The sequence below is a fragment of the Leptonotus elevatus genome, chromosome 14, assembly GCF_054856555.1.
Source record: "Leptonotus elevatus isolate MCC_2025b chromosome 14, RoL_Lele_1.0, whole genome shotgun sequence".
Taxonomy (NCBI): Eukaryota; Metazoa; Chordata; class Actinopteri; order Syngnathiformes; family Syngnathidae; genus Leptonotus; species Leptonotus elevatus.
This window is the reverse complement of record NC_141252.1, coordinates 18,963,568-18,991,325: the sequence shown is the minus strand read 5'-3', so window position 1 is coordinate 18,991,325 and position 27,758 is coordinate 18,963,568. Positions and strand designations below refer to the sequence as shown.

The 27,758-nt window shown below is 38.5% G+C and overlaps 1 protein-coding gene across 1 annotated transcript; it reads right to left on the bottom strand.

Moving 5' to 3' along the window:
• Positions 1-9,845: 9,845 nt before the first annotated feature.
• Positions 9,846-20,036, bottom strand: gnmt (glycine N-methyltransferase). Its single transcript, XM_086095365.1, has 6 exons — positions 19,718-20,036; positions 16,424-16,551; positions 15,739-15,855; positions 15,378-15,520; positions 12,916-13,037; positions 9,846-11,288 (listed from the first exon to the last, which is right to left on the bottom strand). Exons 1-6 carry the CDS (start codon positions 19,924-19,926, stop codon positions 11,117-11,119), a joined length of 891 nt encoding a protein of 296 aa, XP_085951491.1. The 5' UTR covers positions 19,927-20,036; the 3' UTR covers positions 9,846-11,116.
• Between the last annotated feature and the right edge of the window lie 7,722 nt (positions 20,037-27,758).

The window sequence follows — 27,758 nt, the reverse complement described above, 5'->3', positions numbered from 1 at the left end:
TGCGTGAGCATGAGAAAACCACATGTGAATAGCATATGGGCTCTTGCCAAATAAAACACCCGCGTACACACACTCACGCACACACATATATATACACAGCGCCAAGTAAGTGCTGAGGAAAGGAGAGCTGTCATTTGTCAACAAAGAACTTTGGCAGATCGCTGTTGCCATGGGAACTGTCTGTTGCCGAGGACTGGTTTTGCATCACAAGGTCCTCAAATGGCTGGAAAGGCTCAGAGATCCCCTCCTCCGTCTCACCTCTGTCTCCTACACATTTCAACATATTGACAGGACTTTCTCTCTGCAACTGGTTCCCACCCGACAGAATCCACACATCAACTTTCAAAAATAAGGAAATAAACATCCTAAAGGCAGACAAAATGTGATGATAAAGATGTTTTGGAATTCAAATACAGTCAAGTCGACCAGGTTGATCCCAACAGGATCCGTTGGATCAAGCTTCCATAACAAGGCGACCTGCGTCTCTCCCTCCAACCTAATGCTGTATTTTCCAAGCAGTTGGAGGCTGCTCGTCTGTGATAAAACACTCCCATTGTGTTGAAGCCTTGACTGTGAAACACACAGAACCATTGCTATCCTGACTCAGACAAGCTCAGTCAGACACCTTCATTTACAATGCGATCCTCTCAGCTGCTTTAGAAAATTGCAGACACACGGCAAAACTGATGATGTACTGTAAACACTTTAGCGTTCATTCTTTTGAATGATACCTGACAAAAGCTTTCAACATTTGCCCACGTATGACTGGTGCAGAAATATTTTTGATGAATTTCAGTCAAATGATAAAGCCAGTTAACAGTTCTGTTCAAAAATCTTAAATCACTATTACATTTGTTGTTTTAGCAATACTACAATTATGAAAACTTTCACCAAAACATCCCAATTTTTGCTTTTTAACATGAAATTGACTTTGTTCTCTTACATCTCTATACAGTATAGCTCAGGGGTGTCAAACTCATTTTAATTCAGGGGCTACTTTCACTCAAATTTGATCTCAAGTGGGTCAGATCAGTATGTCCGTGGCCTCATAAGCTATATATAATGACAGGTGAAATATATATATATATATATATATATGTATATATATATATATATATATTTGGGAAGAAAGCAAGGTAAGCCTCGTAGTGTTTCTTTAGGAAAGCGTAGTATGGAGGAGCAAAACTGCCAACATTTTAAATAAATAAACGACTAAATAAGCATGTCCGCCTCCCAGTGCAGAGGATGTGAAATTGAGTCCAGGCTTCGGCCTTCCTGGGTGGGGTTTGCATGTTCTCCCCGTGCTTGCGTGGGTTTTCTCCGGGTACTCCGGTTTCCTCCCACATTTCAAAGACATGCATGGCAGGTTAATTGAACACTCCAAATTGTCCATAGGTGTGATTGTCAGTGTGGATGGTTGTTCGTCTCTGTGTGCCCTGCGATTGGCTGGCAACCAGTTCAGGGTGTACCCCGCCTACTGCTTGAAGCCAGCTGGGATAGGCTCCAGCACCCCCCTTGTGAGGACAAGCGGTTAAGAAAATGGATGGATAAATGACTAAAAGTGAAAATAAAAATGGATATAAAAAATATAATTCAAAAATTAAGTACAAAAAAAACTATATAAATTGAAATAAAAACAACAACAACATAAATACAGTATTTATATAAATAAAGTACAGGCCAAAAGTTTGGACACACCTCATTCAAAAATATGCTTTATTTTCATGACTATGTACATTGTATATTCTCACTGAAGGCATCAAAACTATGACGACAACTATTGACAACTGTCAAACACATTTGGAGTTATGTACTTAACAAACAAAGCTGAAAATAATCAAATAAATACATAAATAAATTGCCACCCTTTTCTCTGATTACTTTTTTGCACATTCTTGGCACTCACTGAGCTTCAAAAGGTAGTCACCTGAACGAGTTTTCTAACAGTCTTTAAGGAGTTCCCAGACGTAAGAATGCCAAAAGTATGCAAAAAAGTAACTAGAGCAAAGGATGGCTATTTTGAAAAATCTATAATATAAAACATGTTTTCAGTTATTTCACCTTTTTTTTGTTAAGTACATAACTCCACATCAGTTCATACGTAGTTTGGATGACTTCAGTGAGAATCTGCAAAGTAACCAGCCATGAGAATAAAGTGAATGCATTGAATAAGAAAGAAAGTGTGTCAATTTTGGACACACTTTCTTATTCAATGCATTCACTTTATTCTCATGGCTGGTTACTTTGTAGATTCTCACTATATACATATATATATATATATATAGAGAGAGAGAGAGAGAGAGAGAGAGAATTAAATATCAATCAATACATTTATATTGTATATAAGATAATAATATAATATATTTATACTTAATAAAAAATATATTTTTGTGTATATATATATATATATATATATAGTTGTTTTTATTTCCATTTATATTTATTTTTTGTATTGAATTATATTTTTTATATCCATTTTTATTTTCACTTTTAGTCATTTAGCCATTTATTTATTAAGTCATTTATTTATTTTTTATTTTGGCAGTTTTGGTTCTCATAGCTACAAGGCTTACCCCGCTTACTTTATACCCGTTTTGCATTGCTCGTCAGAGATCAAGTGGCCATTCTACTCACTACGCAGAATGTGTTGCAATGTAAACAATGGCAGCACACGTGCAAATAAAGTTTCTACAAAATGTATTAAAACAGGAAATGATTTTTGAAAAATTAATCTCATTGTTGTTTTAGTAACAACCAAAAAAAATAATATGAAGCAAACTTGTCATTACCGGTTTGTTTAGTGTGTGCCGTTTCCTTAACAAATTTAGTCACTTTTTTTGTGTGAGGCGGACGAACCTCAAGGAAGAGAAGCTTTCATACGTTATGACCTGCTAGCTGTTTAACTTGGAGGGCCTGACTGTTATTTCTGTGTGGCGCTAGCAGCCCCCTCCCAAACGATCTTAGAGGACCAGTCAAGGACGGACGGAGACCGCACATCCAAACACTTTTTGAGATTAACTGACAAAATATCCAAACTAAAACAGGGTGTAAAACTAAAACAAACTAAAAAAGGCCAGCTGTCATGAATGTGCCAACCAGTCAAAGATTTCTGAGTTACACACGTACCCTCTGTATGCTGCGTTTGCATTAGTGTGACTTTCCATGGGTGTGTTTGTCTAAACGAAGGTGTGGTCACATCAAGTAATTTTCACCAAAATACATCCTGGAGGAAAATCATGTTGTAAGCAATATTAGTCATTTCTAATTATTGTTTAGATACACTGGTCCAATATAAAGTGCCAACCTGGATTTAGCTAAGCAAATGGGAAATAACCTTACAATGGATTTTTACTGGAGTCATTGGACAGTGGAAAGGAAATATGAAAAGAAGTTGGCATACAAGTATAATGTGAACATTCTTCAGTCCATTCGAATCATTAAATAATGTAAACATACATTATATTTCCAAAAGTATTCACTTCACGCACTTGCCTTGACTTGCATATACATTTAAGTGACATTCAATTCTTAATTGATGGGTATCAATATCAAGTCGGTCCACCCTTTGCAACTTCAACTTTTTTTGGAAAGCATCCCACAAGGTTTCAGAGTAAGTTTATGGGAGGTTTTGTTTTGACCATTGTCCCAGAAGTGCTTTGTAAACTGATGATGTTGAATAAGATGGCTTGGCTTTCAGTCTCCATTGTAATTCATCACAAAGGTGTTCCATTGGGTTGAGTTCAAAATCAAGCTCACAGTGCACAGACCACTAAAATTCATCCACAACAAACTCTCTCACCAATATCATGGTATCCAAAATCTTTTGGCATGCTGAAGCACTCAGAGTTCCTTTCACTGGAACCAAAGGACAATTCCATCCATGCTCCCAACTTTATTGGATGGACACTTCCTGCCTGTTCCAGACAGCATCATGCTTTGGGGCTGGAAAAGCCTACTACACAAGCTGAACTTTATTGGGGGTCAATCAGAGCCACTGCAAATGGTGGCAGCTGTGTGCTAAGTCCCATTCCCGTGACCAAGATGATTGTGCCCCCCGCCCCCCATTTGAGGCATGGATCCCTAAAAATATTTATTTTTTATTATTATATCTTATTGTTATATTTTTCAGTCCAGGGGGTACCCCGCCTCCTGCCCGAAGCCAGCTGGGATAGTCTCCAGCACCACTGCAACCCTTGTGAAGAATAAGCGGTTACGAAAATGGAGGGATGGATGGATTTTTCATAGTAGCTAATTTTGTGCTTTAAAATACTAATGTTGAGTTGTATATCACTAAGACATTAAAAAATATGAAGAAACACTGGTGTGAGCAACAGCCATCACAGCCTTACTGAAAATAATGTTAGGTGCGCTGGCTTATACGCGACGACTACGTCAAAGTTGGCGTTGCGAGAGTAATGTACATTTTTCAAAGTGAAGCTGCAAGTTTTTTGGTTTGGTATTGTGTACTGTTGCAAGACATGTCTGTATAACATGTACGTAGTTGTAAATAAGGAGTTCCGAGGACGCTGGCGTACACGACCAGCGTACGGCAAGTGAGGAGGGACATACTACATTAGTGTCGGCCACTTGAAAAAACAAACCACGGGAGCAACATATCGTTTGGGCATCTAAAATGAGGTTGGATTTTGCTTTCCCTTTTAATTCTGCTGCAGACACCGTTGAAACAAGTGGCCCGTTCGAAGCGATAGGTCAGCGCCATATTGGATGTGGCAATTGTATTCGCCATCCAATCGGCAAATAAATTGAGTTAGAATGGAATCATTACAATCAAAGGTAATGGTCCCTTATTAATCCGATGAGTTGTGGCTTGTTGATACATCTCCAAGCAGAAAGTGAACGAGACATCTTTACAAAAAGTTTCACTTTGCCTCTCCAATATGGCTGTGGTGTCAACGTACTCACGACGGCGTTGCTGTCTACTGTATGTTTATGTACTGTAATGCTGTCTATGAAAATACTTGTCAGCGCGCGCCATTCAATTAATGGATGCATGGCAGTGTTACGTGAATTTATCCAAATATATGGGGCAAGTCACTGCTGTCTGTAGCACTGTTTCTGAGCCCCGGTCCTCGAGTACCCCTATGCACCCTGTTTTCCATGTCTCTCTCAAACAACACACCTGACAATCGTTATCAGGCTTCATGCAGAGCTTGCTGATTAGCTGATCGTTTGAATCACCTGTGTTGGCTATGGGAGACATGGAAAACAGGCTGCATAGGGGTACTTGAGGACAGTGGTTGAGAACCACAGTTCCGTAAGGTATTCATAATAATTGCGCCCCCCCCCCCCCGGTCCCATTTAACTCTTTTACTGCCAAAAACGTTAAATAACGTTTAGTAAAAACCCACGGAGGGGCGCCAAAGACGTTAAAAGACGTTCACTATGTTTTTTTGTTTTCTTTTTGGAAACGGGTGGAGGAAAGCCTTGGGCAGCCGTGCTGAAAGTATCAAGCAGATCTAGTTAGTATAATGACTCGTTTTGGCCCCTAGATGGCAGCGATGACTCTCTTTGGACAAGATTGGATGGGCGTCAGTAGAAGACGTGAGGCGAGTTAGAGTGTTGAGGGGACAATGGCTGATGAAGCAACAATGGCGACCGGTTGCAAGCAGCTCATGCTTGAGCATTTTTTTCAAAGACGGAATGCATCGATCAATACTAAAAAGCGCATTGATGTCGACGATGATGATGATGGTGACTCCGAGCTTGACGCGCGGCTATAATCACGTCATAAAGCCTCACCGGCTAGCGATGCTAACGCCGGAAAACGCGGAGCACAACCGAGCATTTCTGCACAAGCGGACATTCAATCGGACGATGGAGAGTACCCCGAGTCCAATGCATATTCATCGGAGGAGTGGGTACAGTCTGATCACGGAGAAGACACTGGTTCTGGACTACGATGCCACCATGAATGGAGTGGATAAGATGGATCAGAACATCTACCACCCGGTATAGGAACTGAAGGACATGAGGAAGCCAGACGTAACACCACCGTAACGTAACCGTAGCATGATCCTGATAGTAGACTTGATGGCAACACACACTGCAGTATATACTTGCTATTCCCCGGAAAAAACGGCCAGCAAGAAAGTGTAGCGTCTGCACGCGAAGAGGCAATCGCAGTGAAAGTAATCTGTTGTGCAAATCCTGTTGCGTCTCCTTGCACGCAGTGGAGTGTTACACAAAAAGAAAAACTGTAGTTGAAACATCCACATAATTGTAAATACTCTTGGTCAGTGTGGGTGTCATTTTTACGAATTATTGATGACCAATGTAAAGTGTTGCTCTCTTTGATGATGCATGACATTGTTGGGGTGGTTTGAAAAGTGACAATTTCAGAGGTACTGTACAAGGTTTTGGCCCGACGCCAGCAATTATGCTACACAATCACACTGTTTGACTTGGTCATTTAAATATTTGATTAAAATAAAGAATATTACACTGATTTGGCACAATGTCCGTGTGTCATATGTAGCCTCAAGCAATTTACGCTGCTGATTGTACACAGAGGAAGTGGATTGTGCATGAAAAGTCGCCAAAATTACCAAACTGGGAAAGGCCTTTCATAATTGTGTGAGCAAGGTAACATGAGACCTGTCCTGATATCTATTAGTCTAAGAGCTCATGCAAGGCGGGTTTGTTTTGTACAATTTTGCACAATGTGACTTTCTGTCTTTTTGGGTGAGCGTATACCCTGAAAATCCCCAATTGTTGTCTTACACATCCGTTTTTGTTGTTGTGCTTCCCGCCCCTCAGCGAGGGATGTTGTCCATTTCTTGATTGTCTTTCGGGGCCTCCTGGTTTGTAAACCCTTCATGTAGGAAGAAACGGGTGCAGTATGTGAATCACACTGTGTGCCTCCAAGTAACACAAGACACTGCGTTGAAAATCTGACATGCTCTCCGTCCAAATAATGACTTGGCAAAGGCTGGGTTGTGGGCAGGAAAATCCCATAGCAGCTGTTTGGTGTGACCAACTATTTATTATATGCTAATGACAGTAAATGGTAATAGACCATAAACTTGGCCTAGGGATTTCTAATAGTCTCCAAACTATATGAAGAAAGTATGTATATATACACACACATACACACGCAGCCCCCCCCCCCCCCCCCCACACACACACACACACTCGTATCAAAGATTCCCACTACTACTGTTTACTACTTTTATCACATATACTTTCATCCTCCTTATTGGCACTGGGCGCTGCCCATCTGATCATCCTGCAACACTAATGAGTCACACAAAGAAAATAGAGATTCTACCGGCTTGGGGGGAAAAAAAGAAGGAAAAAAAAGGTTTCTCTGAGCAATTAGCAAAGAGCAGAGCTCACATGTAATATTTCACACAACTGGTTATTCTTAGGATTTCACTACCTATCAGGGTTTCATAAAAACATAGTGGAACATAAATATAAAGTAATTAAAAGCACACTTTCAACAAACTGCAGGTAACACAAACGGTAAGGATTGAGTTCTTTCTTGCAGCAAACATTCAGCATGGCAAGGCGTGATGCATGCTGAGAACAGCGCAGCTTCACCGTGCAATCGATCATCAATCGGAGCCAGAAGAGAAGTAGACCAAGTTTTTTTTTCCAAATCTAGATGGTGCGTTTTACTTAAATTTGTCTTGCTTGTATTTTTGTGTGCGCTTTAGGTTACATTGCGCTAACTTGATGTGTGCATTTCATTTCATTTTTTTGTATCACTAACATACATCTGGGATTTCTGCTACAAAAAGACAAAAATATGTTAAAAATCAGCTTCCCGGAAATATTTTAGAGCACAACACATTTTTCATTACGACCATCTTTATAAAGCATTTGAGGATAAACCTCCACCATATTAACCAATCTCTTTGAACTGAGCACATTCTCTTTTTGTTTGATTTGGCCACTGATGTACTGTGAAAGCGACCCTTGCCGTAAAACCACACTTTACCACTTTGACTCACAAGTAAAGCAAAGTAGCCACATCTGGCAAAAATTTGTCACATCTGTTTTGCATATTAGCTCACTGCGTGGCTGTCTAGTATTAAACTCTGACAGGATACCTCAGAGGCCTAAAATGAGATAAGCAAGACACTCTTGAGAAGAATTGCTGGAAGATGATGTGTTCAGTGGCCAGATTAGTGTACTCTATTTAAATACAGTACCTTAGGGTCTTGAGGGAAAGGTGAAAGGGTTTCTAAAATGTCAATTTGAAATGTACTGTGTATGGGTCTTATATACAGTAAATTTCACATTTCAAAACATGCTGTGATATCATTTTACTATTTGTTGTTTTGACTTGGGGCTCAGTCCCTGTCAGTCAGGGATCACGGGTCGCCCCAGCGAGTATACGTTTGGCACCGTTTTTGCCCACCTGGGAAACTGCAAATAGTTGGGTTGAACATGTTTGCTTCTTTATCAGCCGTAGAGCGTACATGTTATGCTATACCGCCCTCTTGTGGCTATACTGTATTCTACATTGTTTCTTTTCTACTCCAGTGATAATAGGTGGACGGAATACATATACAGAGTGCTATAAAATGGATGTTGTCAAATAGTTATGACTAGTAATACAGATTTGCAAATAAAAACATAAAACAATGATTGGAGTGGATTTTTTTTTCTTGGACAGGATTGTTTGGACGTCACATTACTCTTGACATCTGTTCTTACATGGATGTGTGATCAGGTTCTCAGTGTGGCATGCAAAAGACAATATTTACAGCAGCGACAGTTTAATCCCACCATGAGGTATTACATGCATAATACATTTTAAAAAATGCAATTACGGTAGTCTAAGTATGAATTCTTGGATTTTTATTTATATCATAGTACATTCACTTGACATCATTTTCATGTGAATTCAGTGGCCCATTCCAATACAAGGTAGGTAACTTCATATAATATTACATGATTCCACAACTATGCCCCTATATAATCATAACACAAAATCTAGCATAAAATAGTATAGTATTTATTTCTAGACTACTTTGTACTTTTATCCGTTCCATTTTAACATGAGTATCTGTACTTTTTACTTGATACATTTTCAAAACAAGGTCGTTACTTTTGTTTTTAAATGCATGAAAACAATTTAAATACTTGACCTGGAAGAAAAATCAGCCGTCAATGTATACTGGCTCCGCCAATCATATGAAGCATTTCACACGGCATCCCAGCCTGTGATTGGCTCTACGGCACGCGATCACATGACGTGCAATTGGCTAGATTAGAACAACGCATAAATATGAGGGTAATATTTGCTCCGTTTGCTAATATCTTTCAAATTGACGTAGCAGGAAACATCTATTAAAAATACTTTTTATTACTACTCGTCAAGTACATTTCAGAGCCTGTACTTTTTTACTTTTACTTGAGTAATTTTTTGAGTGAGTATTTTTACCAACGTTGTTTTTTTTTTTACACAACTGTACTTTTACTCAAGTATAGAATGACAGTAATTTTCTCTTCTCTGCATAAGATGCAGCTTCTGAAGAAACGCTTCAAATATTATTACTTTTCACAAACATAACTAAACAGTTGTAGTAGTAGGCAGAAACCGGGTCCAAACCTTGTAAGTCACAATTTGGCAAATTGCTTTTCAAAAATCTATACTTTTGGTCAGTCTACATGTGTTGGTTTCATTATTACAAATTATTTAATATTTCCTAATCTGAAGTGTTGAAATGGCTTGCTCTCTTTGATGATGTAATGCTAATGGTTGAAAAAACTTGCTATTGGAGTCTCCTGAAAAGTGACAATTTTGGAAGTACAAGCTTCTATGTTAAATGACTCTTCCACAACTTGAAAGGCAAATTAAAAAACAAAACACACACCAGCACAATGTTTAATTTGAAGCAACATCTTAATTGAACTTCTTTTAAGAACCAGCAACATAAGACTTTTGTGTCGAAATGCCTTCATTCAATGGATTTCAGGCCATTGTTCTTCAGCAAATCACTACAGTACATTTTAACACGAGGCACTGATTTACCCTGCTGTTCTCATCTACAGCAGGCCTACTCGCTCCATGCATTAGATTTTGCATGGTTATGATCGACAAAAGCAAAACAATTATTTATTGTCAATACATTAAAATTACTGTGCAAATTGTAATTCAAAGACTGAGGAAAGTAAATGTCAAATCTTTGGTTGACAGCATATTTTAAGATGATTGAGTGTTCAAACGTACTGTGACGCTACAGCTCACATTACTGCAAGTCACACACTAGTGGTACTATTTTCTGGTTTAGCATAAAATTTAATCACAAAGAGAGAGTTAAAGACGCACAAACCAAAAAATATTCAACAAAATTAAAATAGACCTTTCTCTCGTCGGAAGCTAAAAGTTAACATGATAGGGGGTAAGTTCTTGCTAAAAGTTATTTAGCAACAGTTGAAACTGTTAAACAGTCACTCGGTTTGATCATTTGGCCTTCAAGTTAAAGTCTTGAAGCTATAAACACCTTCACAAATGGGAACTGCGAGGACTCCGTGTAATCTAAATGATACCCTGCATAACACTGCAGGGAGATTTCGTTGAAAAGATGTCAGGTCGGTTCTCAAAAGCATTACCTAAAAAGTGAAAAAGTATAAATGAGATTTTTTTTTTCTCTTTAGATTTTTTTTCCCCTGCCAAAAAAAGGCCATTACATGAATTGTGTTGAAAGACGTGGTAAACAAAAAAGAAATATCTGTACTTGTAAAAATCAACCCAGAAACATTACCAGAATATTTCAATCAGAGGTGGCAAATCCAGGTCCAGAAAGTAAAAACTCTGCCACAGTTTGTCTTTAGCCTTTGATGCTAGCTAGCTCTCATGGTGCTCGTTTACCTGCTAGGGAGCTAGCTAGCTAGCATCAGGGGCTAAAGACAAACTGTGGCAGGGTTTTTGCTTTCTGGACCTGGATTTGCCACCTCTGATTGAAATTATCCACTTTTTGGATTTTAGTAGCTATTGAGCAAACGTGTTAATTGTTTCAATCAGAAATCTATAATCATCAGATCAAATTTGTAATATTTAAATTTTCAGATGAAATATACAAGAATGAGGGTGAATCCATGTGGTTTAAATGAAAACGCTGACATTTGCGCATATGTCTGCCTATGCAGTCTTCTTGCAAACGTGGATGAAGTAGCACGGCGCCTGAGTTTGACCGGGGACGTATGCCATGAAATCTCCGTAGACGTTGTGCTCCACTTTGCCGTTGAAGGCTTCTTGCAGGATCATTTTGAAGTTTTCCAGGCAGTGAGGGTAGTAGGAAAGACGGAATTTACTGGGAACACACATTAAGCAGATATTTAAAAATACCCGGGAACATACCGTTTACATAATATTGGCAAACACTCAGGGTGAGATTGCTAGCTTCCCCAAAATTTATCAGAAAAGGTCCATTTATTTTCTGAAACTCAGTTATAATGTTTGATTCCTCCACCAACACTTCCAATTCTATCCTTTCAAACTTTTTTTGCACTTGCAATGCTCTACTAAACTTCCCATGGCAGAAAAATCAGCGCTACTGAAATAGCAAAACCCTCTTTTATAAACGTGACCGTCTCCAAAACTTTTATACCTGCTCCCAACAGCACACACAATCTGTTAATTCTGACTGGCCACGGCAGAGACATGTATTGTATAATGTACAATGTATTGTTCAGATACTGTTTCATTTTTATTATTGTACTACTAAAGGTGTTTTCTTGTTTAGTCTCTCACTTTATAATGTAAAAACAAAATCTAAAATTGAGACAACAATATAGATACACAAATTCAGATTTGTGGAATTAATATCATTATCATGAACCATTTTGACATATAGGTAAACAAATGGTGCACACCCTTTTCTAAGAAATGCAATTCCCAGTGTTGTTAATGCAAGAGCCTTTAAGTCCCGCTGTGTAATCAGTGACCACTAGATGTCACTATCGCAATATGAACAGAGTTCCTGCATTTTTATTTAATATTTTAATGAAATATGATTTAAGAAAACCAAAACTATAGATAACAATTAAATGTGTATAAAAGATAAATAAGGCAATTGCTTGAGGCAGTGGGGGGGCATGGCTACGCACAGGGTGATTAGATTCTTTGGGCATGATAAAAGAGAATAAAACAACAACAAACATTGCAGTATTACAATTGCAGCACTGAAAGGACCTTTTTTGAAATATTTGGATAGATAAAAACAACATTGTTTCCCCTGTGGGACACAATCTATTTTATTTTTGAACAAACTATAGTATATTTGGTCCAGAAGAAACATGTACACGAATAAATAAATAAATAACTAAATAAATAAATAACTAAATAAATAACCAAATAACTAAGTTACAGTGTTCCATCAGTGGCAGATCAGTGATGAGCTATTTTTAAAACAGACCCATGGGTTACTCATGTTGTTCTTGTGGCTAAGTAGTACCCGTAGGCACAATTTTTCCGTTTTTAAGAAAATGCACATTCATCAGAGCAAAACACGTCAATGTTTCTTTTTGTCTCCTCGTCCATGTGCTCACAAAGGAGGAAGAAAAAGTTAATTGGAGGCAATTAACTTCAACAAAGCAGCTCATGTACTGAACTCGGCAAGCATCCAATCATATTGCGCCGTGCTCGGAAGTCCCCTCAAAAAAGAGAAAAAGAGCTGATTACCGGTGACAGGTAGTATTAGCGGCTATCGAAACCTTGACTTTTTAAAGCAGTCCTAATCTGTCAAACCGGTAATCGCCCCATGCCTGGGGGCAGCATATGCATACTTGTGAATGGTACAAACACTGCCTCCATTTGGACCAGGCAACACCCTTGACAACTTCATCTAATGTAACATCTAAATGAGAGTAATTGTACTTAGAAAAGGCAAAGCAAAATGTTACTGCTCATGTCAGTGTTTTCAATCCCACAAAACGTACCTGACCTCAGGCAGGCTCTGAGGGCTGGCCTGAGGAACTTGGATGGTGTAGTCCAGAGTGATCATGTGGGGCTTATTATTCACCCACAGCACCGAAGTGGAAATGTCCTGAGTTAGATCGCTCTGCAAGACAAAATAAAACAAAACAATTCCACGGTGCATTCAATCCAACTTAACATGGATGAACGCTGAAGCTTCTTCACTCAATCATTGTCTACTTAGGAGTTATCAAACAAACAAAAAGTAGTCGCTTTTGTTGTTATGGCCATGCGGTTGGTGCATGGGAGCAGACTCTGGCATTATACCCATGTGTGAAGAGGATTAGAGTTTAGCATGTGACTGTTGATTTAGCATTTATATGCAAACCATCCTGTACTATCTCAAGGGTGTTTGGAATAAAGACTAGGAAAGTAGGCGCGATATAAACAAAGACAATTAAACATGGATGGTCCACATAAAATGAAAAAGTATGGGTGGAAGCCAGAGTGCAAGCACGGGGAATATGCAAAATCCATACAGGAGTCGAGATTTGAACAGGACATCTCGACTTTGTGGCAGACGTGCTCCAATGTTCTGCCCTGAGAAAACACCGTACAATGATAACGAATAACAAATAGAGCTTGATTACACGGCAAGAAAATCCTCAGCAAACTGACTTGTTTTCTACTTAGACTGAAATCTTGATTACTTAGACTTAAATATAAATTTACTTTGAAAAAAATCTATTACATTTATTAATTTAATTACGGTTTTCTTTTATAACAAAAATAATAATTTTATTTTATTATTATTATTATTATTTTTATGTACTTAAATGTACTTAGACTGAAATCTTGATAACCGGTACTTGCATTTATAAATTTAATTATTATTATTTTAATAACTAATTAATTTAATTTAATAAATTTAAATATATAATTATTTAAATTATATAGACTATAATAATTAATTTAAATAAATTCATTAAATTAAATTATTCATTAAATAGTTAATCATTTTAATTTGTAATCATTTTTATTATTTATTAAATTAAAAGAAATCTACTTAAATCTACTTAGACTGAAATCTTGCAATTGTACATCCCATCAATCCTAACTAATTTCCGTGGCTGTGATGTTTTTTGGTGTACAATCCATAGCCTGTGACCAGAGGTGAGAGTGGGAACGTAGCTCGACCGATAAATCGAAAGCTTCTCCTTTCGGTTCAGCTGCTTCTTCACCACAGCAGAGCAATGCAGAGTCCACATGTCAGCCAATACAGACCAAACATTCAAAGTCTTTAGAAACTCCAAGAATATCTCATCCAATCCTGGGGCCTGCCACCGAGGAACTTTTAAACCACCATCATATGTTTGCTCTTTTGACATGTTTTGGCGGTTTAATAAAAAATATTACAGTACAGCACAGGACTACTGCGTGTGGAACCTTTAAACACCATACAGGCTTGCAGTTTTTATAATGCTCACTTAGTGCACGGTGTGAGTCACAATCGCAAATGTTTCGCGAAGCAGTTACTAGTATTAATTTCGTCAACGAAAACTAAACAAATATAATTTCGTCAACAGACATTTTTCACCGGACTAAACTACACTAAAACCCTCATTAATAAACAATAAATGGGACTAAATCGGTATGCATTTTCGTCAACTAATTAAGATGAGACAAAAATGTACTTCACTTCTTAATAATACATGGACTAAAATGTATGGACATTTTAGTTCCTGAACCAAAACGAGATTTAAAAAAAAATTATTGTCTCTGCTAATCTGTCACGTCTGTGACACTGTCATGTGACACACAGTGACACACACCCTTTCAAATCTGCAGCTAGCGAGTGCAACATGCACAATCATATGGGCCGGACAGGAGGTGGATTAACGGTGAAAAGTAAAAAAAAAAGAAGAAGTAAATTATAGTTATAACTTAACATTGATCTACGGCTATAACGTTCCTCAATAATGTTAATCCGACCGCTAACTAATGCTGGCTAATTTACTAGCTCATAGCATGGATACTAACTACTGTAATTGTGTGTGAAGATGTTTTTCATCAGTGATGAGAGAAAATTTTATGTGAAATAGTTTTAGATCCAAAATGTTCAACATAATCTGCTGGAAAAAAAATATACAGGGGTAAAATGATTGCCCTGACTAAAACGTTGACAGTTCTTGTTGACTAAAACTAGACGAATACAATTATGTTTTCTTGGAATAAAATAAAGACTAAAATGCTAGATTTATAGTCAACTAAAAATTGACTAAATAAAAACGGGATGAGGTTGACTAACTGTATTAAAAACTAACAAGCATGACTGAAATTTGACTAAAATTGAGACTCAATTTAAAAATGGCTGATAAAATTAACACTAGCAGTCACGTTCAGCTGCGTCATTTAGAGTGCAACGTGCCTTAGAGGTTCCATTGCATTCGGTAACAAATACACTCAATTATTTTCTCCTTCATACCTTGTAGTAAACATTTTTGCCTTGTGGTGCTCGTCCAGTCTCCAGGATGTAGTCATAATTGCGGTGGTCGATGATGAGGATTCCACCGGGTTTGACCATGCTTGCGATGTTCTGAAGAGCCAACTTTTGGTCACTTTGGTCCCCTAAGAGCAACACAACAAAAATGTCATGACTGAGAAGTGACATCAGATGAAATTCAATCATGGTGTTGGTCCATTGGTTATGTTGGCGTAATGTGACAGCATTTAAACATTAAATTACAACCAATCAACACCACTGGAGAAATCAAGATGAGAAATTTTATTCTACAAAAAGTGTAACTGAAAACAAAGCCAAAAAGAATTGGACCGACCACATGTACCTTTAAAATCTGGTAAATGGGCGAAGGAGTTGCCAAGGCAAATAACCGCGTCAAAGCCGTCTCCTACTGGTTTCTGGATGTCTTCTGGGAGCGTCAGCCAGTTGGCTTCTTCAATCACTGCCAACCCCACAAAATACACACATTATAACAAAATATAAATACATGTTATAATACAATGGTCTAATCAATTTGTTAAGCACTAAAAAAATAATAATGTAACTATGGAGGACCAAAACTGCCAAACTTAAAAATAAATGAATAAATATATGACTAAAAGTGAAAATAAAAACAAAAATAAAAATATAATTCAAAAATTAAATAAAAAAATTAATATAAATGGAAATAAAAACATATAAATACTAAATATATATATATATATATATATATATATATATATATATATATATATATATATATATATATATATATTTAGTATTTATATTTGTTTTGTTGTTTTTATTTTATATGTAATTTTTGTATGTAATTTTTGAATTATTTTGTTATATCTGTTTTTAGTTTCATTTTTAGCCATTTATTAATTCATTTATTTATTTTTAATTTTGGCAGTTTTGGTCCTCCATATGAAATGACACTCAATGTGGAATTTGTTTCAGCTTGTTGATGTCACACGAGAACACAACTATGAATACACACACACACATTAAAGTATGCAAAAATATCGCACCCCATTGGTCGAACGCTGTTTCTTTTCTTCTCTCCCATCTGGATTTCAGCGCATACTTGAGCATTTTGTCACTGGCATCCACACTCACCACATTGAAGCCCTCCTCCACTAACATTATGGAGTCCACGCTGCGGGGAAAAAACAGTTATGTAAACAACTGTGTTGTACTATCAGCATGTGTTGATTAATTTCAAGATAATCTGGTGGGGTGGTTTAGTCAACTGAAATTGGTTCATCCTGCTGTGTGTGGGCAGGCAAGGCAGCAATGTTACGAGAACTGCTTTGACAAGTTTATACCTGTCTACCTAATTATATGACTAGAAGTAATTGCGGGGGGAAAGTGGGTAGAAAGTGAGTCAGTTTTAGTTTTTTTATTTTACAGGTTGGGTGAGGGCTAAACTTGGCTCATGAAAAACTTTTGCTGCACAAACCGTCATGTAAACGGGTTTTTGCACAATCCTGCAGCACTGTATCATTTTGTATTGTTTGGTATAGCTTTTCTATTCACTTTTTCCCCCATTCTTGAGAGTACACAAACCTGGAATGCCACACCAATTCTGTTGTACAGTATCTGACCATAGAATGACAATAAAGAGTGTATATTTTAGTCTATTCACTCATTACTCTGAACTAGTTCAGTCAAATAAAAGTCAAGCAACAAAATAATAATCTGTCTTTCAAAAGCTAATTCTTAATTTTGATCGGTACTGTCAGAGACATAAATTTAACAATATGTTGTTTTACATTTGTACTTTCAATTGTTTTCCAATTCAGGGTTGACGTTGTTGGTTGTAATCTGACATATCTTGAGACAACGTGCACATGACCTCAAAGGGTCCATTTGGTGTCTTCGTTGAACAAAACAAGCCAGATTGGGTAACACGCAGTGGATAACGACCTGAAAAAGTAGTGCAATGCAATGATTAACAGCTACTAAGTATGGCAATGGGAATGTTCTGTGAAAATCAGACAAACAAATTATATAATCTAATTCATGTTAACACTGGTTGACTGGAAACAATATTGATCCGAGTCTACTATCTACAGTGCAAATTGAGCTGCAAGCCCCTCCCAGCCTTGAGTCTGAGTTGGCCACCAGGGAGGCACATTCACACCTACTGACAATTTCAAATATTTAAAGAACCTATTATCTCTGTTGATGAGTCATTGAGTTACAGTATATGTGACAGAAAACATTTTGGGCTTCTTTAGGGCTGCTAAAAATAGTGAAGTCAGTTGTAACGCCATTCCACTCTGATCATGTTTACATCACCCTCACATGGCTTTGCAACAGGCACACCATGTCTGTTGACTGGGGATATACTGATTTCAATGCAAATATTGGATAAACAAGCTACTTTGCTGTAAGACAACAAGTTTAAGAATGTTTAACTTTGCTTATGCAAAGGATGTGCAGTGCTGACATTCTTCTTCTAGAAACAAGAAATCAGACAGAAACTTGTGATAACTAGACAATGTGCAATTTCTGCAGAAATTGCGTGGGAATGCTGAAAAGCTGAATGACAAGATGAATGTGCTTATGAAGTAAATTGAAAGATTAATTATGTGAAAATACAAATGTTTAATTGCAGTTAAATGACAAATGAATAAAATATTTTTTTAACTGCAATTTGTCAAAGGTTGGGATTTAGTCATTTCAGAGAAATTATAATCCATTTACTGATCTGATAGTCAGTTGGTATCGAAACATCGAATGTACTAAAATGTGGTCCAAGCGGGACTTGAACCCAGCTTCTCTGTGGTGTCAAGTAATTGCTCTATGCACTGAGCTGACTTGACTTGTTCTAATTCATGGCTAATGGCGTAATTATTTTTGAAAAGTGTCGTCTGATATGATAGTCAGTTGGTAATGGTATACATGTATATCACTTAGCATAACGGCCATAGATATATTTGCAATGTACAGTTGGAGGTGGGATTCGAACCAACCTCCTGGTTACTGGACAATGCACTTCACCAACTGCGCCACTGAGCAGGATCAGACACCTGGCAATGATGATCAGTTGTATGTATGGAAATGGCCGTGGAAAGTGGTACTTAGAAAAAGTCCAATGTCAGTCCCAATGAAAACGAATGGGGAAAAGTTGATATTTAACATTAAGTTGTGCTAATACTGTAAGTAATGTGGAATCAGACGATATATACCGACGTGAATTTCTGAAGCAAGTTGGAACTTGAACGGTGTAAATCGGTAGTATTATGTGGGAGTTGTTTCACGGCAAAAAAGTGGGGGAAATAAAAACACAATAACATATGTGGGAATGCTTGTGACAGTGTCTATAACACACGTTGATTTTGTTCAGCACAGCAAATAAAATGTCATAGATAAAATTATCATTTTACAAAATGGCAGCCCTGTTTCCGGCACCATGGACCAAATAGTGTTGTGAGACAACGATGGTCACATAAACCGTAGTACACATTTGAGCCTCCTGGACTAAGTAGCCCACCCATGATCCATCACGGATACCGTACGGGATAGAACATGAGAAAATTGGAAAAAAATTGCCAAAATCCCTCTCTGCACTACATTTTGTGCAAATGGGGCTGCCATGGTCGCCAGAAATGTAGTGGAAAAATAGCCTAATGTAGAGCAGTTGGTGTGAACCTGTGGCCTTGTCTCAGCCGATACACTATCACAAGAGGTAAATAACACAACTGTGAACCAGTCAAAACTACCTGCAGCTGTTTCAAGCCACTTCATCACCTACTAAAGTGATTTCCTTTACAAGTGTCAGTCATAGAAGTGAATATTTGCCACGTTCCTTACGCCTCATACTGCCACAAAGAGACGGGAACTGAACAAACGGGTGATGCAACTCTGCACTTACATTATTCTCCATCCTCAACCAGATTCGATCCTCAGTTGACCGGCTCGATGGGTTAAAACGCACCCTCCACAACTCATCAACAGACTGTTTGATCTGAACAGGCACGTTTAATCTAGTAGGTTTTCCAACCATCATATTTTACTGATTGCCAATTGATAATGCATGCCTATTTCATCATCATGTGAAGGGTACACGTTTGAAGCTAGGGTACTTGCACAGTATTTTCACGGTCCATTTTTTCTAAAACATGTCTCATTTAAATATACGCAAAGCCGATCTACAAAATAAACTGTAGTCATGAAATATATGTCAAATGTATTGAAGAGGTATGTCATGTTTGCTTATGAATAAATGTCGAAATGTAGTATGCAATGTGGTCGTATAATTGATTGGAGTGGCAGTGGCAGCAAGCCGTTGGTGCCTCTCCTCGGTGTGACTTTACCCTGTTCCGCAGGCTACATCCAGCACTCTCCGGACCCCGTGTTTTCTCAGCAGTGACACCACCCAGCTTTTGTACTCCTGCGTCCTGCTCTGCGTGTTGCCGATGTAGAGCTGCCAGACTTTGGCTGCTTTGCCGTCTGCGTACTGATCAGGAAGACCCTCGGCGGCCACGCCGAGCGAGCGGGTCCGGAACACACTGTCGACCGACATGCTGCCGTTGTCGTTTCTCGGTTTAAGCACAGAGCGGCTGGCGTGGCAACGTGGATTGCAGGCACATGCTAGACCTATTTTGCGGTTGTTATTATTTATATGAGCAACATGAGGGCGAACAAACTTCAACCCAATGATACTCTCCTTTGAGTAGACGCCTACTTTCTGATTGGCCAAAGATAGGTGAGTCACGTCCGTATTTACGCAGCGATATTTTAACCGTGTTTTGTCTTGCAGGAACAGCTTGCCAAATTTGTCCCGTGGCGTCAATTTATTTGGGGTGAATCATGTTTTTTTTATTTATATATATTTGTTTGTTTGTTTTGTTTTTGGTTTCTGAGCCACTACTCGTCCATCATATATTTTATAACGCAAAGTATTGAAATTTTCCGGCGGAAGGATATTGCCTGTAAAACGGTAATTAGGGCAGAAAATATGTTGCAATCATGATTTCATCATACACTTCAAGTACAGATGTAGTCAAGTCAAACGTAACTGCTGGTATTGAATCAACTGTTTTTCTATACATTATATTTGTATAATTTTATTTGACATGTATTTTTTATTTACTCATCCCCCAGCGTTTTTTATTGTGTTTGATGTTCATGTTTGAAAGGTACTTGTTTGATGTACCTGATCTTTGATTGTAAATTGAAATGATTGAATACAGTAAAAATAAATAAAAAATCTATACCTTATTGTATACAATTTTTCATTTATCCCCCTAGCGTTATATGTTCGTAATTGTTTAATGTAAATGGTAAGTGCAGATTGCGCTTTTCTTGTTTGTTGCAAACTTAAATAACGGGTTTTTTTCAAACATAATAATAAAAACAGCACCAAAAAAAACCTGTTTGATCTGCTGCTATTTATTAATTGATGTATTTATTTATTCATTCATTAATCAATTTATTATATCAAAATGTGCCATTTGCAACTTATGTGAACAAGCAATTTGTGTTGTTGTTGTTTTTTAAAATAAAAATAAAGTGAATGTTTCCTGTTAGCTGACCAAGTTCAAATAAACACATTCAACCGTAGCTACTGCCAAGTGCTAGCCAAGTGAGCACGTTTGATCAACAATGCATTTTGCCCAATGTCCCAATTTCGGGACTAATAAGGTTTATCTCATTCAATCTCAGTTGGTATCATACTGAAAAGCAAGACACTGTTACAGTTTCCCTGGGTCATGATTTCTCTTAATTTCTTGAATTTCTGTCCACTGATCTATGGCCTTGAGTTGTTACGTATTCTGGTGGTGAAGTTGGGTCATTGATTATAAGCTGAAGTTAGTGTTTAAATATGGTCTTATCTGCTTTAGGAAACTGGATAAAGGCAGTTCTGGGTGCTGTTCAAAGTTTCCTCTACATTTTATTACGCAGAACACAATCACACTCGCTCTCTGGGTCATATGCATGAGATACATTTAACCCTGGTTGCTTTTTGTTCTTAACTGCTGTGTAACATCCACACTGTAATGTAGTGATTGTGAGGCCACACACTTCCCAGCATGCTTTGCAGCACTCCTTGCAAATAGTTGCTGCTCTTTTTCTTTGTTGTGAGTATGTCTGTGATGTCTGATGATCACAGACAAGCAGATCAAGGAACAACTCAGATAAAAGAGCAAGATGGGTATAGAAACTGGAACGCTTGCTCAAGTGAGGTGTCAGTGTGCTGAGTGACTGACTGCATGTGAGTTGTGGCCGATAGCGGCTCTTGAGCGAATGTCCATTTTGTTACCGCTCGAGGAAATAAAGCATCTGAATAGCCTCAGTGACTGTGTTGTTTTTTTTAACTAGGTTTGGGCAAATGCCGGCCCACATTTGTCCCCCGGCCACACTCTGAGTGGCCCCTCCTGGGAACACCTTAACTGGGTCCCCCATGGAAGAGTGAAATGAAGTGACTGAGGAGAGGGAAGTCTGGGCTTCCCTGCTAAGGATAAGTAGTAGTAAATGGATGGAGAGATGTTATGAAAATATATATGGATGCAGTTTTCCCCTCTTTTTTCCTTTACATATTTTTATATTTTGTTGTAGTGTGATTCGTTGTTTCACTCTGAAGTAGTTTAGCAGAAAAAAAGTTAAAAGCTTAAATTATTAAAAGTTCAGTTGAAAATGATTAAGGTTTGTGGTACTTCTATAGCTATGTACTGCAAAATAAATAATTTTAAATACAGTGGTACCTCAGAGTTTGAACATAATTTGTACCTGTGAAATGTTCAAAGTCCGAATTGTTCAACCTCCGAAACATTTTTTCCTATAGGAATTTTTTTTAATGCAATTAATCTGTTCCTAAAGTCCAAAAACAGAAAATTACTATTTTAATTTCTATTCATGTTTTTTTTTACATTTACAGTACCGTACAGAATTTAAACAATAAAAATACCTTACCTTACCAAACCTTGTGGTGTAATGGCTTCAGTGGATGATAAATGCTATGTTGATGCTAGCTTTAGTTTAGTGCTGAGTTTGTGTATTTTACATTGGGCATATTGTTAGACTACTAAGCGGTCCTTGCGTGCGTTGTTTAATGTCAAGTACGTTGTTGAACAGCTAAGGGGGGGGGGGGTCCTCGTGCCAGTATTTACAGAAGTAGTGACAGTAGTTACAACGGCGCGATAATCTCTTTCCTAATTCCACTGTGGTTCGTAGCAATGTACGTTTTTCTTTGCTGCCACTGGCACTGTTGTCTTTCTTTGGGCCCATGGCGAATAAAATTGTCGTGGGAAAATCTAAATGCACTCATGAGTATGGAGCACCTCCGGGAGTATTCACGATCTGACTGGAAATGAGCAGTGCATCGTCTCAACTACTGCAACGTGAGCATTCGGCATTGCTTGGCTTTGCTCTGCGTCACTCGGCTACCCGTTTTCAAGGTACGTTCGGCTTAGCTTGCTTTTCTTGGGTGTCCGAACTCCGAAAATGAGTTCAAACTCCGAGGCATTTTTTACTCAGATTTTTTGGTTGAAGTAAGATTTGTACGAGTTCTAACTCATATTTTATAAAATTACATTAAAGCAGAGTATTTTTTTAAATCAATGTACCAATAGCTTTACTTCTAGACGGGAAAACAAAGTTTGCTGCTATACACAATGTGAACTTCAGACAAAACAGTCGATTTTATTCAAAAGAAAACCAATTTCTTGTGTTCATCATATTATCATATTTTTAGTGTTTAATAAAAACCCTTGCTTAAATTCCCTAGGATTAACCAGGAAAAGAATGCTCCACAAATTTGAAATTTTCTCATCAAATGAAGTCATTGATTCTCAAAACTGCTCCGCAAAGAATAAAAACAATATATTTCCAACCTTGCATCTGGTTAGGAAGTTCCCATGTGGGGTCCTATGTGGTCCCAGAATAGCACTGATGAAAAATGGTAACCCCCTTCCATCATTTATGTTGCCCATCCTTGACCTAAACTTTCCAATAAAAACAGTTATTTGTGTTTAAGGAGACATGCTAAAATACTGGACTTCTTTGTCATATTGTGGTGGTATAGTAAAGGCTAGTACTATAAAATATACGTAGTACTACAGTTCTATATGCACTTTACACCCATACTTAATAGTGTGTTCACATTCATGTGCTTTACGAAAATGTTTAGATTGTAGAGGTTTACTAATCTTCATAACTTGTGAAATGTGTTTGAAGAAACAGCAGATAGTGACATCCAGTGGCGGCTGGTGAGGCTTTTTCCACGGTGGTGTTCTGTAAAGCGCTTTGTTACAGCTACAGTTGTGAAAGCGCTATATAAATAAAATGGAGTTGAGTTGAGTTGAGTTGAGTCTATCCATCCATCCATCCATTTTGTATATCGCTTATTCTCATCAGGGACTGGAGCCTATTCTAGCTGACTTGGGGCGAGACGGCAGAGTAGACCTTGAGGGGTTGCCAGAAAATTTAACACAGAAAACAACCACTCGGATTCACATTCACACCTATGGACAATTAAGAATCCGAAATGAACCTGACATGCATATTTTTGTAATATGGGGGTTGAACACGAGAAGCCAAAGAACACCAATGCTAGCACAGGGAGAATATGCAAATGCCACACGGCAGCCGTGCATGACCTCTAAACTATGAGACAGATGCTCTAACCCAGGGGTCAGCAAACTTTACTCTCAAAAGAGTCATTTTAGGCCAAATAAATAACAAAAAAATCTTTCTGCCATGTTCATCTATCTCACTCTTACTTGAGTGTTTTCTGGCATATTTGACGAGTCTTTTTGAACTGTTCCTAAATAAATACATATATCAATAATCACGAACACATTTTTATTTACCACTGTTTTTAACTGTTAATGATGTCTCAAATTAGCGGTTAACATGAAAGCCCTCATAAAGGACCTGCATACCTTTGCTTTAGTGAAACAACAAATAGGTTTGTTTGTAGGGGTAGTTTCTTGTGGTTTTGGGGTACTTCCTGCTCCAAAAAATGCATGGGAAGTCAATGATTAAACCAAATCTAATAAACGTTATGCAAAGGAGAAAGTGACTATAATAGTAAAATATAAATATATCCTAACTCTAATTTATGGGGAAGGGCACTCTTTTTGATACAACAGCTCCTCTCGATACACAGTGACAGTATGCATGTTTCCGGAGTAAACCATCTCCCCACAGTTTACAGTGAGAACACAAATGGACCTTGGACTTGTTTGTTTTCTGACTATTTTTTGCTTGTCTGTACTTTGTTATAAAAATAAAATATACATTAACATACACATAAAAAAAAAGAAATGCGCTTGAATCTGCAAAAATAATAATATTGCATGTACAAGTCTGTGTATGGGTGAAGTGCAGACACAATATAAAACATTTTCACAAAACAAATTGACTTTAGCACTGTTTGTCTCTGCCTTTATCTTATCTTTATACAAATATATATATATATATAAAAATACACTTCAAATGGAGCTTTTGTTTGCTGAAAAAACAATCTTATGCCTTTCTTTCTGTGCAGATACACACATGCATACACGCCACATACATTAGTTAAGCTAGCCAATAGCAGCACAATTGAGACATTAATATTAACTAGAGCTGTCAAAAGATTAATTTTTTAAATCAAATTAATCAGATCTTAGAATTTTGATTAATCATGATTAATCGCTTAATTAAAAAGTTATTTTTAACAAAAAATGTTCCCCGCCAAATTTGAAGTGTTAACTCTGTAGCCATTTATTGGGTTGCCGTAATGGCTTAATGAGAAATTTAGACGGTACTGAGGGGAGTTGTAATTTCCTCAGCAACCTCTGGGGCACCACGTTGACTTTGCTTGTTTGTAGGAGCAAAATAAACGATAAAAATCAGATTATCAAGTATTCATAATCTGAAGTTGTTACTTTAGTTAATCATGGAGTTCTTTGCTTTCATAAGAGAATTATTAATCCACTCAGTAAACACAAATTATTCGGCAGAAATTGAATTTCTAGACAACAAATTTATTTAGTAAACACACATATATCAGTCACAGCCTAACCTATTAATGAAACGGAATAAAAATGTGAATCAAAGATAAAAAGAAACCTTGCAACCTAACTAACTAAGATTTTAAAAAAAAGGTAGATGAAAAAGGTAGATGGGGGATAAAGATGGAAACGTTTGACCTATCAATTCTTTTATGTTTGAATAAAAGCGTTGCACCAGTAGTATATGGTCAGATTGCAATGCAGGCGCAGCTCACACTGAACACAACTGGTTCAGTCACACGGGAGAGAGAGAGAGAGAGAGAGAGAGAGAGAGAGAGAGAGAGAGAGAGAGAGAGAGAGAGAGAGAGAGAGAGAGAGAGAGAGAGAGAGAGAGAGAGAGAGAGAGAGAGAGAGAGACTCGAGCGTCGATCCTCGGTTGAATGCTGGAATGCTGCATTAGGTCTCCGGCTGCTGGTCAGGTGCACACGCGGCGTGGAGGCAGCGGCCGGTCCTTGGCTGGCGCACGTCCAGCTAGAATGCTGCCCGGGAGTCTCTGACTGCTGGTCGGTGATGCACGCGCGGCGTGGAGGTCGTGGCAGGTCCTTGCTTGATGCACGCTTTGGGACGCGCGTTGTGTCTCAAAGGAAGAAGCCGTGTGGTCACCCTCAGCGACCACGTTTCTCGTAATGATCAGGAAAAGTTCATGGGGCCAGACGTGAGGTGGAGAGAGGGTGGAGAAGTTGCAGGAACGGGAGAGTCCTTGAGCAGTTCAAGAAAAGAGTTCCAGGAAAAGAGGGAGAAGTTCCTTCGCGCGCTAGCTTTTACAAGCTGTGTCACCAGGGGAGGTCGGGCCGTAGCCCCGCCCCTTCCGTGCGCATGAAGCAGACTTGGTCGACTGAGACCAAGCTTTTGGGATAGTATTTCATCATTTTTTTGGATCAGAATTGACCAACCAGATGCTTCATTTATCATTCTGAACACATTACAAACATTACCGCGATCATAAAGTTATTGAATCCGCTAAGCTTACTAATTAGCTAAATTTAGGTGACTACAGAAATTACACACATCATTGATTTGAGATAGACATACAGGTTGTGTTCAAAGATAAACAACAGGAGTTACTTGATGTAAATCAAGTACATAGAGTCTGTGTATGTCCCGAATTATGTAGACTTCAGATTAATTAGGAGCGGCAGGATTCTCTTTTTTTTTCCTTTTTTTTTTTTTAAAGAGCTCAGTATTGTTCATTGTCATCATGTCATCATCATTGCTCTCCTTGTTTTTTATTTATTTTTATTATTATTTTGTATGTGGGTGAGTATGTGTATGTGCGTGTGTGCGTGCGTGTGAGTGTGTGTGTATTCATTAGTTCACCAAAAACCTATTAAAAAATCCCATACCGTTCACCTAAACCGAACACCGCCGTCAGGAGACCCGAGGAAGGACCAAAGAAAAGAAAGGAAAGTGAAATCCAGCACCGACCATACACCACCCACCGGGCCACCAACCAGAGTCCTTCACCAACCCCAGAAACATCTAAATTCCAACAAATCAGGGAGACCTTAAGAGACCAAAGGAGAGACTGAGGAAAGGAAGGAAGGACAGACGAAGCAGAGTGAGATCCACAGACACCAGCCTCCACCGATTCAATGACCTGAGGAGGAAGCAGATTGTGTCTGAGTTTCGATAGATGCTGGTGTGGTGGATCTGGCATGCATGAAAATCTCCACCAAAGAGGGGAGCCGTCGACCCCTGCCAGGACAGAGCAAGCGCAACACCTCAGGGCCCCCCAGGCCGCGGCAGCGCCAAAGGACGACCCCCGGGCCCCGCCGGGGCCACCGGCCGGAGAGCAAACCCAGGAGCCAGGAGCACCCCCCCCACCCCAACACGGCCCGCGCCCCCAACCCAACGCAGCAGGACGGGGCACTGCAGGCCCGCCAGGCACCCCACCGGTCCACAGCCCCCGCTTCCCCTACGACCCACCATTTTTCCCATTAAAATGTGATTTATGAGGAGGTTAGACCATTGGTCGATATTCATAGTTTGTTTATTTTTCCAGTTAACAAGAATTGGTTTTTTTGCGATAGTAAGGGCTACAAGTGTAGCGGCAGGATTCTTGAGGATAACCGATAGTGACCGCTGGGGGGCAATGTTGTACCATATAACTTTCCAGGGGCATTGTTTCCAAAAAACACATGGCTAATTCCTGTGGATAGGCCAGATCATAAAAGATGGTCTGGGGACTGCTTATCAGACAGGATTTCAGGTCTGTCGGAGCTGTGCTATACGTTTCCTGGGGGTTATAAAACGAAGTCCAGTCCCTGCTGGAGGGAAACTCAAAGAGTCTTTTTGAACTGAAAGCAACAGAGTTAAGACACGCACACACACATTCCCCAGGGGAAAATGTTTAAAA

Bases quoted from the DNA above. Each gene is read 5' to 3' on its own strand.
- gnmt (XM_086095365.1), bottom strand. From the start codon at position 19,926: ATGTCGGTCGACAGTGTGTTCCGGACCCGCTCGCTCGGCGTGGCCGCC. The intron at 15,521-15,738 runs GTACATGTGGTC...TGTTGCTCTTAG, and splicing joins CCATTTACCAGATTTTAAAG to GGGACCAAAGTGACCAAAAG. The intron at 11,289-12,915 runs GTACGTTTTGTG...GTGTGTTCCCAG, and splicing joins CAGAGCCTGCCTGAGGTCAG to TAAATTCCGTCTTTCCTACT.